The sequence below is a fragment of the Malaya genurostris genome, chromosome 1 (genome assembly GCF_030247185.1).
Source record: "Malaya genurostris strain Urasoe2022 chromosome 1, Malgen_1.1, whole genome shotgun sequence".
NCBI lineage: Eukaryota > Metazoa > Arthropoda > Insecta > Diptera > Culicidae > Malaya > Malaya genurostris.
The window spans coordinates 65,619,014-65,639,285 of NC_080570.1; the positions used below are offsets into that span (position 1 = coordinate 65,619,014).

The 20,272-nt window shown below is 36.1% G+C and overlaps 1 protein-coding gene across 4 annotated transcripts in view; it reads right to left on the reverse strand.

Moving 5' to 3' along the window:
- The window catches only part of LOC131440331 (V-type proton ATPase 116 kDa subunit a 1), a 47,269-nt gene that overhangs the window by 5,275 nt on the left and 21,722 nt on the right, over positions 1 to 20,272 (reverse strand). The window contains exons 4-5 of one of the 4 annotated variants that reach the window (XM_058611509.1): positions 10,511 to 10,605; positions 10,125 to 10,166 (exon numbers count right to left, since the gene is read on the reverse strand). In XM_058611509.1, the coding sequence (XP_058467492.1) occupies positions 10,125 to 10,166; positions 10,511 to 10,605 (137 nt within the window). Of the gene's footprint in view, positions 1 to 10,124; positions 10,167 to 10,510; positions 10,606 to 19,613; positions 19,766 to 20,272 lie in introns of all 4 variants that reach the window. The other 3 variants (XM_058611511.1, XM_058611510.1, XM_058611508.1) reach the window with 3 other exon arrangements.

The following is a 20,272-nucleotide window of genomic DNA, read 5'->3' on the forward strand; positions in this document are numbered from 1 at the left end:
AGTGACTAAGAAATTAATCAGCCTTTTTTAAGGCTAGCTAGGAGTCTAATCGAAGACTAATTTAGCCTAGTTAATTTAATTTAAAATTTCATTCATTTCAAAAATGCCTGCGTCCAACCGGAAAGGCAACAAGCCTAAGGCTAAAAATAATTCAATACGGAATAAATCACAATCCGTTATTCAACATTTTTCTAATAACATTCACGATCTTATAGAATCTGAATGTAAAAATAAAAGACAACGGACGGATTTCCCTTCCGCTGATCCTATGCCGTCTAACAATATTTACGAGATTCTTCCTGAATCCGATTGTAGCGACATAGAAGAAAATTCTTCAAAAATTCCCAAAATGGACGCTTGTCGTTCTGGGAAGAAACATCAATCTATGCCACCAGTGACGGTGATGATTTCCGACTTCAAAGCATTCCGTACTGAGCTTTCTACTTTTCTTCCGGAAGTAAAAGTCTCATTTCAAATCGGACGAAGAGGAGAATGTCGAGTCTTGGTGGATGGATTGGAAGATTACGAACGTCTTATTCGATATTTGTCCGAGAAACTTCATAAATTTTATTCATATGATATAAAATCAGACAGACCCTTCAAGGCTGTCTTGAAAGGATTATCAAATGATCAAAGTATTGATGAAATTAAAAATGAACTAAAAGAATTGCTTGGTTTTGCCCCTTCCCAAGTAATACTTATGAAAAAAAGAGCGAATGGTACTTCTAAACCACGCTCTGGAATTTTCCATGAACTTTACCTAATACACTTCAATCGAAGTGATGTAAACAATTTGAAAACTTTAGAAAAAGTACGTTTCATTTCCCACATTAAAATTCATTGGGAACATTATAAACGGCATAATCGTATTGCAAACTTAACGCAATGTCGTCGTTGCCAAGGCTTCGGTCATGGAACCAAAAATTGTCATATGGATATACGGTGTTTGAATTGTGGTAAATCACATTCGAAAGACGTTTGTCCAATGAATGAAACCACCGATAAATTTTCATGTTCAAATTGCAATGGAAATCATAAATCCAATTATTTGAAATGTCCTGTCAGGGAAAAAATTTTAAACGCTCGTTCGCTTAGACAACAAGTCAAATCAACGACCTTAAATTTACAGAACATACCTGAAAATCAAAATACCGTTACAAATGCCACGCCTAATTCTTCTAAGGCACTGATTTCTTCGAATTTGAAACAAAAAACAGGTACTCCTGCAAATTCGTCTTCTAACGAAAACAATTTATTGACAGGTAGATCGACCTCGTCATCATCTTCTTCTAATGTCAGTTATGCTGGTAAATTAGGTAGAAAACTACCTCCTATTTCTTCTAATGTAAATAATTCTAACGAAAACAATTTATTAATAGGTAGACCGGCCAAATCACCTTCTTCTAATGGCAGTCTACCTACCAATATTCCTTCAATGCCATTCGCTTCTTTAAATGAAGTCGATTTAGGCGATATAACTGAAAATAAAATGATCTACCTACAAGATCAACTTTTTCAAATGATCATCCAAATGAATTCGACTTCATCTCTTTTTGAAGCATTTCAAATCGGATGGCAATTTGCAAATAATATTATAATGAATTTAAAATTTAACAGTGATGTTAAATAAATATTTGAATATTTTAAATTGGAATGCTCGATCTTTGAAATCGAGTGAAGATGAATTTTATAATTTTCTCGAAGTTCAAAAAATCCATATTGCCATTGTGACAGAAACTTTTCTTAAACCAAATGTCAAATTGGAAAGTAATCCACATTATGTGGTTCATCGATTTGACAGGTTTACTGGAATGGGTGGTGGAATTGCCATTTTTGTCCAACGGCAAATTAAACATCGAATTTTACCTTCTTTCAATACTAAAGTTATTGAAAGCTTGGGAATCGAAGTTGAAACCATTCATGGAATTTATTTCATCGCTGGAGCATATTTGCCATTCCAATGCACCGGCGAACAATTAAATTTCTTTAAAGGCGATTTGCAAAAACTTACAAGATATCGATCGATTTTTTTCGTAATAGGGGACTTAAATGCTAAGCATGTCCAGTGGAATTGTAGGCAAAATAACAGTAATGGTAAAATACTTCATAATCAACTCTTAGCTGGTTACTTCACAGTTCTTCATCCCAGTAATCCGACTTGTTTCTCTTCAGTGAAAAACCCGTCTACAATTGATTTGGTTCTAACAGATAAAAGTCACATTTTTAGTGAACCGATTACACATGCTGACTTTGACTCAGATCATCTTCCAGTAACATTCAGACTTTCCAACGAAGCTATAATTAATCCAATTAGTTCTATTTTCAACTATCATAGAGCTAATTGGTTGGATTACAGATCTCACATTGAAAATCATGTGGATCATGAAACTATTTTAGAAAATTCTGCGGACATCGACACAGCAATTGATCATTTGAATCATTATATTATCGAAGCTAGAAATCTTTCAGTTCCCAAAGCTCAAACTAAATTAAATTCTCCTATCATCGATGACAATCTTCAACTGCTCATTCGGTTGAAGAATGTTCGTCGACGACAATATCAACGTTCTCGTGATCCTGCTATGAAAAATATAGTTAAGGATTTACAAAAAGAAATTAAACATAGATTTACTCTTTTGCGAAATGAAAATTTCGCTAAAGAAGTTGAACAAATTAAACCATATTCTAAACCTTTCTGGAAACTTTCTAAGGTTCTTAAGAAACCTCAGAAACCAATTCCTGCTCTCAAGGAAGGACATCAAATACTTCTTACAAATGGCGAAAAAGCTCAAAAACTTGCTCAGCAGTTCGAGAGTGTCCACAATTTTAATTTGAACGTTGTGAGTCCTATTGAAAATGAAGTCTCACTGAAATATGATCATATTTCAACCCAAGTGTTATCACACGATGACATTATTGAGACGAATTTTGATGAAATTAAATCAATTATTAGAAAACTTAAAAACATGAAGGCTCCTGGTAATGATGGAATTTTTAATATTCTTATTAAAAATCTTCCCGATGTTGCCTTGAGACTCCTGGTTAAAATTTTCAACAAGTGTTTTTCATTAGCTTACTTCCCAAAAAGATGGAAAAACGCTAAAGTAATTCCTATCCTCAAACCTGATAAAAACCCAGCAGAAACATCAAGTTATCGACCAATTAGCTTACTTTCTTCTATCAGTAAACTTTTTGAAAAAATTATCTTGTTGAGAATGATGACTCATATAAATGAGAATTCAATTTTTTTACCAGAGCAGTTTGGATTTCGTCATGAACATTCAACTACTCATCAACTTGTCAGAGTTACGAACATGATAAAAGCAAATAAATCTTCTGGGTTATCCACTGGAGTTGCTCTTCTAGACATAGAAAAAGCATTCGACAGCACAAAGGTTTAATAGAAAAAATGTCTGATTTCCAGTTTCCTATTTATTTGATCAAAATGATTCAAAATTATTTAACTGATCGTACTCTTCAGGTTAGCTATCAGAATTGTAAATCTGAATTGCTACCCGTACGAGCCGGTGTTCCGCAGGGTTCGAGTGTAGCTCCAATCTTGTATAATATTTTCACTTCTGATCTTCCAAATCTACCCGTTGGTTGTCAGAAATCGCTATTCTGTGATGACACAAGTCTGTTAGCCACGGGTAGAAATCTAAGAGTGATCTGCAGTCGCCTACAAAGAAGTTTAAATATTTTCAGTGATTATCTGTCAAAATGGAAAATTAAACCAAATGCAGCAAAAACGCAATTAATTATCTTTCCTCATAAGCCAAGAGCTTCTTTTCTTAAACCAAACAATAATCACATTCTAAAATTGAATGGCTTGGAATTGACATGGTCTGATCAAGCGAAATACTTAGGTTTAACGTATGACAAAAAACTCACTTTCAAGGATCACATTGAAGGAATCCAGGCAAAGTGTAATAAATATATTAAATGTTTATATCCTCTTATAAACAGAAATTCTAAGCTCTGTCTAAAAAACAAATTGTTAATTTATAAACAAATTTTCAGACCAGCCATGCTTTATGCGGTACCAATTTGGTCAAGCTGCTGTTCCACCAGGAAAATATTCTGAAAATGGTTTTGAAGCGTCCTCCCTGGTTTAGTACAAATGAGTTACACAGACTCACAAATATAGAACCATTAGATGTAATGTCACATAATATTATAAGCAAATTCCGACAAAAATCGATGCAATCTTCAATTGAATCGATTCGCTCTCTGTATTAGTTAGTAAGTTAGTATATAAGTTCCTTTTCCCCATTACACAATACAAGTAGGTTTAGAATTTTCCCTACACAAAAATCTCAGAATTGCGGAAGCAAATAATGTCCTCATGGTAATAACCAAATCATATATATAATAGGGCTGAAAAGTCACCACTTGTGGCTGAACACCCAATTTAAATCTTAATAATTTAATTTTAACTCATATTCCAATAAATAGTTATTAAAAAAAAAAAAAGTCTATTTTCGTACCCAACCCGAACCCGACAATTTTTTTTCTAAGCCCGACCTGAGCCTGCCGGGATTATTTTTCGGGTCGGATATCGGGTTCAAATACCTGAAACCCGACCAAAATTGAACCCGAAATTTGACCATCTCGTATAAAATCTTATATCATTTATGTTTAATAGTGCACGGAACAGGAAAACCATTTTATTTTGAGTACTTTCCACCTAACTTCAGAGTTCTAATTGTTAGTAAAATGGTTCTAAGTAGTATCCATAAAGAGGTTATTATTGTATCTTTTCCGCCGATGAGGTACAAAAGAAATACAAACATTTATCAACAAATAGCATGCATAATCAATATTTGCATGTGCGTACACTAAGGTCAGATTTTTTCAATGCGACTTTTTAGACGAACGAATCCCGCTATTTTTTGTGTCACACTATTTTTCTGAAATTTTATTGTTCTGTTTCAACCCAGGGTATCATGAGCTCACAATTTTTACTCTAGCCATATTTTTGAATAGATCTTAAAAAAAAAGTCCTAGCAAATTTCAAAACAAATACTATATAAGAAATGGTTTGTTCGGTTTTTTAATATTGTTTTCAAAACAATACTTGAAATCAATTTTCTCAAAATGGAACATCTATTTTTTTAATTTGTTTATATGTTGTAGCTAACCGTTGATGAATTTTGTTCCACTGTTGACCAAGCTTAAGAAATGATGGAGCAAAAAGGCACAATACCTCAAGAATGGTGATATTCTGAAATTTATTGGAATTTTTTTATGTTCCTCGATACTATTTTTTAAAACAACGAATATTTTCAATAAAGAAGAAATACCTCAAAATTTTACTGAATGATACCGTATGCAAGAACTTGCAATTGCAAGATAAATAAATTTCATTGAGATCCCCATTTTTCGATTGTTTTTGAATCATTTTCGAGCAATTTTGCTGTTAGAATAGATAATTTTTAATTTAAATTCTACATGAACTTTCTGATACGGTAATTTGTTAAGACATAACGTAGTGTATAAATTAATATACATTGTATCAAATCTAATCTGTTCTTTCTTTCTGAAAACCGTGTCAAAAACAAAATAAAAATATCTGCATTGATCAAAAATCTAGTTTCCTTGAAAAAACGTACACTGAGGTCTCTTTTTACGCGGGGGATACGTACCGCGTGAAAAAACCGCGTAAAAAATGTGTAACTTCGGAAATCCGCGTAAAAATACCGCGTAACTTCGGAAATCGCCGCGTAAAAAAACCCGCGTAACTTCGGAAATCCGCGTAAAAAAATCCGCGTAAAAAAACCGCGCAAAAAATGTGTAACTTCGGAAATCCGCGTAAAAAAACCTTCAAACTAAAGAAAAAATTGTTTGATGCCAAATATCTTAGAAATGCATGAAACGTCCAGATCTGGTGTAATCTAAAAAAAATATTTGTGAAAATCGATGTGAATGTGAAAAATTTTGAGACTTCCAAAATCGAAATTTTTTTTTTGATGCCGAAAAAAAACCGCGTAACTTTGGAAATCCGCGTTAAAAAACGCGTAACTTCGGAAATCCGCGTAACTTCGGATATCCGCGTAAAAAAAACCGCATAACTTCGGTAATCCGCGTAAAAAAACCGCGTAACTTCGGAAATCCGCGTAAAAAAAGACCCCTGTGTAACTTCGTTGTTAGTCATATTCTCAATCTTCTCTAAAGGTGTAATAAGCTTCACAAGTTTTTAACTACTACGGGTCTAAAGATATTTTTACATAATGCCGATAATTACCTAAAATATGGCCTAAGACATCAACTCAATTAAAAATTTTCAACGAATTTTTGCTTAGGTCCTTCTCAAAAATAAAGCTAGAATGGTTCTTGTCGTGAAAAATACCTACGCTTTGAGAAATAATGAAGTATACAAAAGGCGTAATTTAAAAACACATTGTCATTTCCGCTCAAGTGAAACTTATCCCCTGGGTACAAAACTACAAAGGACAGCCTTATGGGGTTGGGGTTGGGTTCGAACTTTTGACGTAGAACTACACAACTATTGTAAAAATCAATACTTAAATTTGTTTTCATATAAAATTATTAATATCTTCAACTGTTTCTGTTTCTATATAGAAGTGCGAATTGAAAATACCAAAAAATACCAGTACAAACAGTGGTCAGGCGTTGAACATTCGAAGCTTAACTAATTTTCGATGACATTTCACCTACTGTTCTAAATACGAACACACATATTGAAAATCATTGCATCTCGTGCAAGGCGAACGGCGCATACAATAAATCCGTAGAAGATCCACTTGCTGATGTGCACAGTAATCTTTTCCCACGGCTTTAACGAATCGCAAGTCGGTTCGATACTGATTCATGTTTTGTGGAGGGGATTTCTTAAATTGAAGAGTGGAATCTCTATGAAAACCGAGAACTTATACGAAACTGTCGTCGGGAGGAAAACAGGTTTATGGCTAGGGAAAATTGAGAAAATGAGACATTGTTCGCTATTGATTGAAGTTTCGACCAATGATCTCAAATATAAAGTTTCATCTACTCGAATTGGTGCGTAGAAATATTTCCATGCAGTAAGTGCAATTATATCGAAAATCTGTTTAAAATTGATTGAACTGTAGATGTTTAAAATCTGACCACTCTTTATATGGTTTTATTTTCTGTATTTCAAATTCGCACCCTGATAGCAAAACAAATATGTAATCTGAAAATGATTATCGTTATCGTGAAGATAGAAAATTGACATACTGAGCGATTAAAATTTTATTCTCGAAATTTCTGGTATTTTGTATTGGAGAAAGATAGCGAAAAAAAATTTTACTCTCGAAATTTCTGGTTTTGATTTTGCAATCAAAGCCATTTTGCCAATTTTTTCACTAGATGCCAATATTGGCCTTCATGCCGATTGAAAATCCTTAACTTCCCGCGTTAAATTTTGTTATTATAATTTTGAGCGCTCATATGTCTGTTCTCGCCTAAAAACATGTACCCCTTCCTGCCTAAAATATATTTCATCGTCGCCTCTGGAATATAACAGCACTTGCAGATTTTTGTGTTAATCGCTTAAGGTATTCGGATCCACCAATAAAACGGTTCTCCCACTTTGTTAGGGAATTTTTTCCTTATATAAATCTTAATAACCATCGCTGAGTTCAAATAAATAACTGACCCCCCTGGACATGAACTCTTACTAACCCTCCAACAAATACCCCTAAAAGTACCTCTGAAATGCAAGAAATGTCAACACCAAGACTGGTGCCATTAATTTAATTCGTAATTGTATACTACTCATCTCCACATTTCAAGAATAGTTGGCAAAATGGGTGTAAAATTTGACTACTTGTGATTTATCGTGATCGTGTTTTTTTTAATACCAATATACAGGGTGCTCCATCGTTTATGTCGGTATGTAAACATTGAATAACTTTTAGAAAAAACAACCGATTTCAATAAGTGATGTATTTTCATTCAGTTTGGTTCCTTACAACTTTTTTGCACTAGATTTTGAAATCAATATCAATTAAGTGACCACCTTTATAAACAATTCAAAATGACAACTGTTTCTGCGTTTGCCATTACCTTTTCGAGCATCTCGGGTGTTATAGCGTCGATTTCAGCACGAATGTTTGCTTTGAGCTCGTCAATAGTTTGAGGCTGGTTGGCGTAAACCTTGCATTGAGTTATGACAAAAATTGTATTGAATTGACGTTTCCAAAACATATCCGATGCAATCGCTCGGTTGGTAAATGTGAGAGTTATTCAGCGTACACCTACCGACATAAAAGATGAAGCACCCTGTATCGACAAAAACAATCCCAGTTGCCTTACAAATGAATGAAACATCGAGATTTTGTATCCCTGTGGGACTTGAAATTGTGAACAACCCAGTGGCACATGTTCATGTCAATTTTTTGGTTATGTACGAACAGACAAACATACACACTTAATACCAATTCGCGAGCTCGGCCTAACGAAAGCCTTAAGAGCTGAAGACAGTACCGTAAAGTGGTAGTTCTCTGCTATTTTCCCGTTTCAAATTTAATTTTCTTGGAAATGGTGCAGAATGTAGAAAAACCCACCTGACAATGTCTTCGAAATTTAGTTGAGAATATTCTGTGAAATTTTCAGAATGATTCATTGAGTTTAGCGGTCGTGTTGTATTTTTTTCTGACTGAAGACCTGCTGAAAATTGGAACGCTCGGAAATGCATACCTCTACTTGTTCATCGAATATCTCGGCTTTGAAGGCTTGTATCATAAATCTACCGTGACAAAGTCTAGATAATTTAGTTTAGATGCGATTAGTACATAAAAACATATATGTTATCGCGATAAAAATAAAGTCTTGTATTTTTCTATGAAACAAAATCAGTTTCAATGCATCCGCCATTTTTTTCGCTTTGGTTTCCTGATAGCATTCTGAAAAAGGAGAGAAATAAAATTGACTCGACAAGGCTGCCAAACACACAGACATTCTATCTTTGTGAAAGTTGAATATTTTTTCATTGTTCATTGGAATCCATGTAATGTCCAACCCATACGATAGAATAATGTGGTTATACGCAACCTACTGGCCTCAGCCCTTAAGTAAAACGGCAACACGAATTGTGCGGATTGTCCAGTAATCCAAATGCTCTTTTCCTTCAAAATAACATTCGAATATGCTGCTTTTACCGAAATTCGATGAGGCATTTGTCATCAAATGTCACTTGTCAATTTCGCATGGGATTACGTCGACTTTTTTGTGGAACGGAAAAATATACAGAAATTTCACACATATCTTCAGATATTTGCTTATTTGCAGCTAGAAGCGTTGGAGAGTACTAAAAACAAATGTTTTCGACTGTGTTTTTTTGGGTTTGTTTATTTTTTTATTTTCAATTGAAATTAGGATCACTAAAAATTTTCTTCCTTTCAATCATACCTTTTAAGTTGTTCATTATTTTGTATAACAATAAAGCTCAATTATTTATTCATGATTTATTTCAGAACATCTTTGCTGGGCTTACAGTAAAATTTTTGCTAACAATTTCGGCTATTATTGACAGACACTCAGCGGTGCAAATATCGGCAATTTTTACACTGAGATTCGACAATAAAATTTAAGTGTGTACATTAACAAATAGTGTAAAAGTACTCAGGGCAAAAATGAGCTTCGGAAATCAATTAGGTTGTGTAGCAAAATGTAATTCTATATCCTTTTTGCTAAAAATAGAATAGAATAAAGATTGAATTTTTGTTTCAGCTAAAAACTAGTAGCATTCGATCGTCTCAAAAGTTTCCATATCATGCTCCCATGGTAGCCAATGATACCATTTTCCAAGAACTGAATTAATCGACTAATGAAACTTAGAAAATTGTTCGATTTAAATATGATTTGTGCTTCCTAATATGTATACAAATAGCAATAATAAACATTCCCTGAATACGAAAATTTTTCACAACCTATTCTGTCGATTCTATTTTTCTTATAATCTCGAACTCCAATCCGATATTCATTCATTCCTATTCTTACGACAGTTGAATGGATTTTGTGTTGGCAAAAACCAACATTTCCACACTCGTTTCTGGCCAGTCTATGTGTGAGGGGAGGTGTGTACGTGAACATAATTCTAGAACGATTATTAGTATTTGGTTTAGTGTTTGGCTACTGACCATGGGAGGTATTCTTCTGGTTCTTGTGACTTTTCCAGAAAACTGCGGTTGAAAATTAGTGTTTTGTTAATGAAAAGGCTTTTCTCCTTAATAGCATAGCGAAATAGAACGATAGTTATATATAAAAATAAATAAAAAAGAGAAACAGTAGTAAGAAGTCGAGAAAAAGGTGATCTTCCGATATTTATCAGCATCGAAATTTTCCATCCTTCTCCGGGATGATCGCACAATTCGTTTCGACCGTGATAGATTAGCGCTGATAAATGATGCGAAAGTCAAAAAAACCGTATGCCAATACAGAATGAATAGAGTGGAAAGAATTAGGGGAAAAATGCTAAAAATAACAGTTTCATCACTGAAACCGAGAACCAAACTAACAAACCTACCCCAATTGAACGGGACCCATCGCTTTGCCAGTGCGTGATTCGTCGGTGATCAACGCTCGGGTCATCGATTCAGTGGTATGCATGCCACCCTCTTGCTGCTCGTGTTTGTCGATTTTGTTCGTTTGTTAGGATATCATTCGATTTTTTGTTTTTGGTTTTCGTTTTGGTTTTCGATGAGCACGGAATGTATAGAACAGAAAATTAGGACACAAAGTCAAAAAAATAGCAATACACTACACTCTTGATAGGGAAAGTTATCGATAGTTAGGGGGGCGATCACTACCGAAAACAAAAGGATGGAACGATTGTCGTACGATTATACATCGAAAAAGGATGGTACTAATGTTTGTTTTTTTTCTTCTCTTCTCTGTTGCATTCGATGAGTCAACTAATTCCGAAATAGTGATGAATCAGATGTAAACAAAAATGACCAAAAGAAAGTCCAGAGCGAGTATGCGACGTTAAATACATACCATTATTTAAAACTAAAATGCTGATCATTGGACCCAAAATGTCCTGGCAAACGAACCCAGCGGTTTAGTTCAATCACCGGTATTTAGTTTGTCGTTCAGTTTTGTTAGTTTGTGTTAATTTGATTAGCTTTGTCCACAGTCCATCTCGCACTGTATGATTTTTTTTATCTCGTTTCAATTTAAATATTAAATACACTAAACTGCGTGTGGTTCATGCAAACAATGAAGTTCGTGCTAGAGTTTGGAAAACGAGGGCGTGTGCTCAATTGAAAGTAAAAGAAAAACCTCTGTGCAGAATGTTAAATGATAAAACAGCGAACTATTTGATACAGCCAAAATAATTAGATTTACAACATCAAACCACCTTCGTAGTCAGAATCAACTTATGGAAGAAATCTTGGAAAATAACATGCTTAGCAACTTTCGCCGAGACTAAAATTATCTTCGTAAACATCGCAAAATTTTCGGATTGAATGCTATCACAACCAGTGGGATAGCAATGGGGACGAACCCAACAAATGTATGTGAACAGTGAATAATAGAAATAATATGAGCAAAAAAAAATAACACAGCTTCCAATATTCATTCGTAACAGTTTTTTTTCTGAATTATTACTACTCAAATATTTTAATATTTTAACAACGAATGCTTTTGCACTGTCCTAGAAATGCATAGAAAATCAAAATTTCATGTTACTTCGAAAAAAAAATTGTCTCCGGGAGCTGCTATTTCAAACTCCAGTCTCAACTCAATCATGCATTTCAAAGACATTTCGATTTGGGCGATTTCACTTACCTCACCATTTGGTAACTTTTCAAGTATTAAACTTTCACCGCAGAGTGACACCACTTATCAATGTCCGAATGTTTTTGTGCACTACAGTGTAACAAAATTTCCGATATATGGGAAATTATCGTCGTATTTGAAAACAAAATGCAGTCACATTCTTAGTTGATTTTAAAAACTACAAGTAGAGTTGCAATTTGTCAGTCATGTCAAATGACCTTGACAGACTAATTAAAACCATCGTCAACTGTAATCGGTACAGTGAAAGTGACTATCAAATGAGATACTCGATAGTTCTATGACCAAGTAGAAGTACAAAGACAGGCGATTTTTTGTTTTCTCTCTTATTCTCCTATTCCCTGTTTTTCGGCTGCTCGGCCATCCATGGAAGTTGACCATCAATGTCAACTTCCCTCTCTGAGCAGCCAAGATAGCTGTGTAGTGTCGGTAGCGGTTTCCCAACTGACTAAGAATAACGCTACGGTCCACCTGTACCGGTGGTATAAGTCCACCAAACAGGTAAGCCGTGTGGCATCCGGCGGAATTATTTTTTACCAAGAATTGATCCACTGGTTTCCTGTTCCATGTCGTAAAAGGCCACAAAAATAGGAACTCCTAAGCCAAGGTGTATTTCCGTGCCGATGGCTGAATGGCTGAATGGCTGCAGGAGGTTAAACAATGCAGTCGTGAACGGAATATCTTGGGGTTTTTCCTTACTGTGTTAAGCGAAGCTCTGACACAGTGGACGACTTCTTTCTTCGCAACTCGTGGGATGTCTGAGTGTCTGTGGGTGTCCTCAAGGTGGTGTACTATCCCAACTTTTATGGAACCTAGTCGCTGATGGTTTGTTAAGGAAACTTAATAACCTTGGATTTCCGACTTATGGTTTTGCCGACGATTATCATATATTGATGACCGGTATAAGCATTAACACTCTCTTTGATTTAATGCAGCAAGCCCTGCGATCTGTTGAACAATGGTGTTGTCAGGTTGGATTATCTGTAAATCCAGGCAAAACACCAATGGTGCTTTTCACTCATCGTAGGATAATCACAGGAGCTCGTCCGTTACAGTTCTTTCTTTCAGAGGTTATTGTGATTGATCAAGTTAAATACGTCGGGGTTATTCTTGGCTCAAAACTGAATTGGTCTGCTCACATTGACTTAAGGATTAAAAGAGCTTGCATGGCTTTCGGCCAATGCAGACGGGCTTTTGGAAAATCATGGGGACTCAAACTCAGATACATTCATTGGATCTACACAACTATTGTTAGACCAATTTTAGCATATGGATGTCTTGTATGGTGACAGAAAGGAGAAGTTGCGACAGTGCAGTCAAAGCTAAATCATCTCCAAAGGATGGTCCTAATGGCGATGACAGGAGCATTCACGACAACTCCTACTGCTGCTCTAGAGGCGCTACTGTGTATTAAACCACTACATGTGTTCCTAAAACATAAAGCATTATCTTGTGCATACAGTCTTAGGGTTACAGGGCTTTGGAACAGTAACCCATTAGATTATGCTACCAGCCACACTCGCTTGTGGTCTCAAATGGTTACGTGGGATGAGTATTTACTCGCTCCTAGTGACCTAACTCTCACATGCAGTTTTCCTTTCAAAACATTCAATGTGAGCTATCCTCTTCGTGAGGAATGGTTGTCTGGTTGTCTGGAACGACAACTTGATGAACACATAGTTTGTTATACGGACGGTTCTCTGTTGAATGGTCGTGCTGGTGCTGGTGTCTACTGCCGTGAAATGAGGCTGGAGCAGTCTCATTCACTTGGTAGATACTGTACTGTGTTTCAAGCAGAAATCTACGCGATTCTGTGTGGAGTACAATCGGCACATCAGCAGAGGATCTGTGGTAAGCGAATTTATTTTTGTTCCGACAGTCAGGCAGCCTTAAAAGCACTCAGTTCGAATGACTCACGGTCGAATCTAGTGATCGCATGTCGAACTCAAATTGAAGACCTCAGCATTTCAAATGCTGTTTACTTCTTATGGGTACCCGGCCATTCTGGTATTACTGGAAATGAATGGGCTGATGAGTTGGCTTGAGCTGGTGCAACGAATGATTTCGTTGGTCCTGAACCAGCTTTACCACTTTCAACTAGTTGGATAGAGCAAAGAGTCGCTCTTGGGCTGCATCCAAACATGCCAGCTACTGGCGCAGCTTGCAAACTTGCGCTCAGACAAAAGCATTTCTACCAGATTTAAATCTGAAAATGTCAAAGTGTCTACTGCATTTCTCCAAGCATCATTGCAGTATTCTGGTCTGAGCTCTGACTGGACATTGCAACACATGGCTACTATTCAACGTGCTGAGTATTATTCGTGTGATTTGTGTGAATGCGAATATGGTACTTCATATCATCTGATATGTAACTGTCCCGCATTGACGCAGCTACGTATCCGGGTTTTTGGTTCTCCATACATGGTTGAGTCTGTGTATGCGGAGCTAAAATTGAAGGATATTCTCTCGTTTCTCACCCAATGTGGTAAGGAGCTATAGTCAGAAGGGTTCATCGTTCTTCCTGGAGTGAATGAATCCCTTATGTATTCACCTTAAATAGGGTTTATCAGATTGTTTGGCATCCTTTAGGGGGTACCGAATTTACTTCTGCTCGTACATACTGCGAATCGTTCTGCATTCTTTCGGGAGTGCAGAATGGTGTCGCTTTTGTAAGATCTCTAAATCCTCTCGGGGGTTGGAGGTTTTATTAACAGCAGATTGTTCGGGACCTCGTAGAGGTTCAGAATTTACTTCTGCTTCCACTAAATGTGATCCTCAGCAGATTGTTCAGCATCCCTTAGGGGTGCAGAATTTACTTCTGCTTTTATGTGTTTTTTGTGTCGTCAATTTTTCCCATCCTCCTAGTCCAACCCTTACCATTTCCTTTCAATCCTTCCCTCTTATATATCGGGAAAATGATGCTAAAAACATATTGATGGCCAGGCACAAATCTCCAAATATCACGGGGAACGTGCCATTTGAGCCAATTTGTTCTGATTCCTGATTCCATGTCAAATGACCTTGACCTTAAAACCATCGTCAACTGTAATCGGTACAGTGAAAGTGACTATCAAATGAGATACTCGATAGTTCTATGACCAAGTAGAAGTACAAAGACAGGCGATTGATTTGAAAAAAATCAATGAGAGTCCTAACATAAACATAAAATGATAAAGTTCATTGTAAATGAATATAATTCAATGTTAATATTAAGTCACATCGTAATCAAGCAGTGACAGGAGAAATGAAGATAATATCAATCGCATCGGCAATCAATGAGCGTCCTGGTGAGTGAAATATGAAGAGAATTTAACACAACATGTTTTACTTTTGCGTTATTTCATATTCAGAAACGTCACATTAAAACATGTTTTCCCGAAAAAACATGATATAATTGTCAGTAAAGCACAACCCTGCTAGCATTTTCCTTCACTTTTCGACTATGTCAATTGACAAGCTGTTCAACAACAGCAATTTTCCATCAAAGTAGCCATGTAATCATAATAAAACAAAACTGGAAACTGGTACCAACGTTGCCAGGTATCACTTCCGGTGAAACCCTCAACGAGTGAACAAGTCGTATCGTGTTGATGCGGTGAAAATTCGAGTATTTCGCGAGAAAGAAAGGATTTTCATCCGTACTTCGGTGACTCCTCGTTGTCACATAGCGAGGGTTTCACTTGTAGTCCAGTGAAAAGAAAGTCCATTGGACTATAAACGAAAACTAACTGGTAATATAGTTAAATCGCTGTGCCATCAATCGGCGTCATCTCAAGTGAGGTGACGCCACCAGAAGTGAAGAAGAAGAAGTTGCCAGGTATGCCGATTTCTCGGTATTTATACAGATTTTTGCCGTCTATACCGCAATACAGATATGTACTCCCAAAATACCGATAACTCACGAATCATACAGATAAGTACCGATTTTGGTTTTTAGCTTGAATAGACATGAGAAAAGGTTGTCGCTGGACCTTTTTTTGCTCACCTCTTGGTGACATTTTCTACTACTTATGTAGAAGAAACTCTGATACCGATATGGTACAGATAGATTAATACATAACACATTGGTTAAAAAGTCCCGGGATTAAGCTTCATTGCAGTCACCTTTTTTCAGTTGATACTAACCTTTGAAAGACAGCTGCTAAAATTTCATGATATTCTATCCATTTATTTGTAGAACAATGGATAAAAAACAATTTCGTGTTTCAATTTTACACTGCTTCACTGAAAAAACCCGTTCTAGTGAAGCAACGGCTCGAAAAGTGTTATGGAGACTCCGCTCCATCAGAAATAACAATAAAACGTTGGTTTGCTAACTTCAAACGTAGAGACACCGATGATACAGAACGCAGTAAACGTCCAAATGAGGCGGTAACACCAGAAATCATTAAAAAAATCCATAACATCGTTTGAAGGATCGAAAAGTGAAGTGACATAGTAAAGATATCGAAAGAACGTGTTGGCTATATAGTGCATTTTACTATGAGAAAGCTCTGTTCAAAGTGGGTGTCGTGTTTGCTCACTGTTGACCAAACACAAGAACGTGTTGATGAACCAGAGCAGTGTTTGGCCATGTCGCAAACGGTTTTTGCGTCGATAAGTGACAATGGATGAAACATGGATTCATCATTTCACTTCCGGAATCAAAACGATCGTCACCTGAGTGGACAGCAACTGGTGAACCTCGTCCAAAGCGCCCGAAAGTACAACGATCGACTGGAAAGTTTATGGCCTCGGCATTTCAGGATGTGCGTAGTGTAATATTTATGGACTATCTTCAGAAAGGAAATATCATTAACAGTGAATATTTTATTTTATCAAGACAACGCACAAGTTAATCAAAACAATGGCAAAACTACATAAACTTCGAATTGCTCACACATCCACCGTATTCGCCAGATTTGGCTCCCAGCGACTATTAGCTGTTCGCAAACCTGAAAAAATGCTCACCGGTAAGAGATTCCGCACGAATGAAGAGATTATCGCTGAAAATTAGGCCTATTTTGAGGCAAAAGATAAATCATTTCACAAAAGTGGTATTGAAATGTTAGAGCGGCGCAGGAAAGATTGCGTTGCTATTGATGGAGATTACGTTGATTTTATTCATCGTGATCTCTTTATTAGGCCCGGGACTTTTCAGGCCATGTGTTATGTTTGTTTGGTATGTATGCAGAGTCAAAAAAGGTATTTACCTTTTCGGGATCACGGTGTTCGATAATTTAATCCCAGTTATTCGAGGACTCTTCAACAATTTTAGAGTGATTTTCCCATACTAGTGCAGCGGACAAACCATCCCGACTTGACACTTCATGACATAACCAAAACTACGTCTTCGCAAACTGCAATACGGACGTGAAGCAAAAGTGCTATTACACGATACAAAATAAAATCCATCCCTACGTTTCATGTTCCATGTACAAATTCGGTGGACAAATTACAAACGGAATTGTGACATTGCCAACCTAACACAATGTCGTCGTTGCTAGGGCTTCGACCAGACAGAAAATGTCATATGAATATACGCTATGTAAATTGCGATAATTCGCATTTAAGACTTATGTGCATTGAATGAAAACACAGAAAAATTATTATGGTTTAATTGTTGGCCATGCCCTGTTCTTTTCGACGATTAAATTAAATATATTTAAATTTACAAAATATTCCTAGAATTCAGCGAAACCGTTCTGTTTATACGATTTCTACCTGCTAGACTATAAACAATAGACACCACCACATCATCTTCTTCGTTTGTTGTGACATATCATTCATGCACAGATAAACATATTTTCCAAATTCACATCTTATTTCTCAATATACTTGACCAGCAAAACTAAGAGATAATTTGAAAATACAGGCCCATTAATTGAAAAGTCAATGCATTCCAATTTAGTTTTACACCGTTATTGGTTTGCTATCAAATTTCCGGTTCAACTGATATCTATTTGATATTATTATTGAACTACAAGGCGTAAAAATTTCATTATTTTTACTGTGTTGCATTTTTTTTTTCTGCGGCTTATTCACTATTTCAATGCACTTTTCTTTATGAAGGTGTGCTAACCATTTGTCGTGAAATAACAGTCAAAGTAACATTAATAGCCGAGTGCTTCATAATTGTCTCTCTGATGGTTACTAGTCAGTTTTATTTCCTAATAGCCTCATTTGATTTTCTACCTGAGAAACCCATCTACAATCGATCTGGTTCTATATTAGGATATATTGGAAATAATGTGAATCATAAATTATTTTACATTTTGCATTCAGCTCATCAGTGCATCAGCAGAATGTGAATCATGATTTTTTTTTAAATGATGGCATAATTTGATTTTTATTCCAGTGTTTTACCTTCCAAAAAAGTGTTGGAAAGCTACTGCCGTACAGTTTGAGAATCAGCATGTGTCATTTAGCTGAATAGTAAACAACAATACTTCTTTTTACTATGAAAGTGTCGAGTTTTGTGGCGAATAAAGTGTTTTTGCGGGGAGTAGTCATCGTATTTTGGTGGAAGTGTATGGTGAGCATACTCTAACTGAGGGAACGCGCCGGCACTCGTGTGCACAGTTTAAAAGTGACAAATTTTTATTTAGAAGACGAAAAACGAACCCGAGCGCCACCAAAGTTGGAAGATGAAAAATTGGAGGAATTGCTCAATCAAGAGCCGTCGCAAACGAAAAAAGAACTTGCAAAACTGCTTGGAATTAATCAGCCAGTCATCCGTCAACATTTAGAATCAATAGGAATCATCCGAATGGTAGGTAATTGGGTACCGTATGAATTGAAACCGCGGGACGTCGAACGCCGTTTCTTCACACGCGAACAACTGCTCCAACGGCACAAAATAAAAGGTTTTTTGCGTCTAATTGTTACTGGCGCTGAAAAGTAGATCCTTCACAATATTCCAGAATTGCAAAAAGAATTGTTATTCTCGTATCCAATATATAATCATTTTTTTATTAATGTTTTAAATTTATACATAATTTAATGTTTATTTTCTCTTTTTTTCATACAATGTTGACGAGATATATTTATTCTCCGGAAGAAGCGAAAAGTGAAGTATAAAACAATGAAGGTGCAGTAGAACACAAATACGTACAAATGAAACACAAACGAAGCATTGTGTTGGTGGGTGCATCTTTAATAGGTTTTCATTCATTGCTGGTATCTATCATGATCTGGTCTAGTATATCAATAAATACACAAAATTATGTTAACAAAATCACTCTCACACAAAACCAACTAAGTATCATTTTCGAATTTTTACACCGGTGCTACACTGGTATAGGACAGCAAAGGATGCTCTGGTGGCAGCCAAATTCAAGCGAGTTCTATACCGGTGTAGCATAGCATAAACATTAAACAAAAATGCTTAAAATCAAAAACAAAATCCATACAGAAATCAAGTTCACTGAAAGCAAAATAAAAGCTTGCCTGAGCTGTCGGCTGTAGTTAGGATTGAAGTCCGGAAAACGTTCATAGCGTTTCTTCGAAACAATAGAGAATAGCAAAGCAAAATAAACAGACTTTGGAAAATAAGATAATCGCAGTTTTGTATTTGATATACATTTACACTCAATGTACAGGTAAACCAATCGACAATCAACCCAAAAGAAAAACCAAACAAACAAACAAAAAACAAAATAATTCATTATTAGAGTTACATAAATCAGAACCGGCTCCATTAGATATTCGAAAGAACTGCTAGCGACTTGTTATAATGCGCTGTACTTGTTATAATGCGCTTATGATTAGAGAACAACAATTTGAAAAAAAAATAAAAACAAAAAGTGAAACGAATAAGTGTAATTAACAAGGTGGTTCATATTTACCCTAGTTTTAGGTTTTGTCCCTGTGCCCCGGCACCACCAGCTCGAATGCCCTCCTCACCGAGTAGGTTAACCTGTTCCTCTTCCCTGTGCGAATCCGCCATCTGTTGATAGCGGGTTCGTGACTTATTACGTACACTGATTGCGGGCGCTGCCTGTAGCTCGAGTGTTTGCATACATGGATGATTTGGTTTTAGGTTTGTTTTGTTTTTTTTTTAGTTGTTCGAATTTATGTTTCAATGCAACACAACAACCGACGGGAAAGCATGAACGGGTTCCGTTTTGTATAACGGATAAGAATCGGCAGCCGCCAACCGCCACCGGAAACGAATTCAGAAAAATTAGTTACCGCATCATAATGGAATTATTAGCTTGCATTTGGCAGTGAATGCGAAGTAGACTAGATGTACTTTGACTTTCCCAGTAAATGTAAATGTAACGAGAAGCGATTGTGTTCATAATCATAGCGAAGCGTGAAAAAAAGCAATGTAAGAAAAACAAATAACGATTATTTATGGTTACACTAAAAGCCGTAATAATATTGCAATAAATAGTTTTCCTGTCAGGCAATTGAACAACCACCCGTAAGTTACTGACGGTCAGATAAAATTGTCTACGTGATGGGATTGGCATCATTTATTTATTTATTTATTCATTAACCG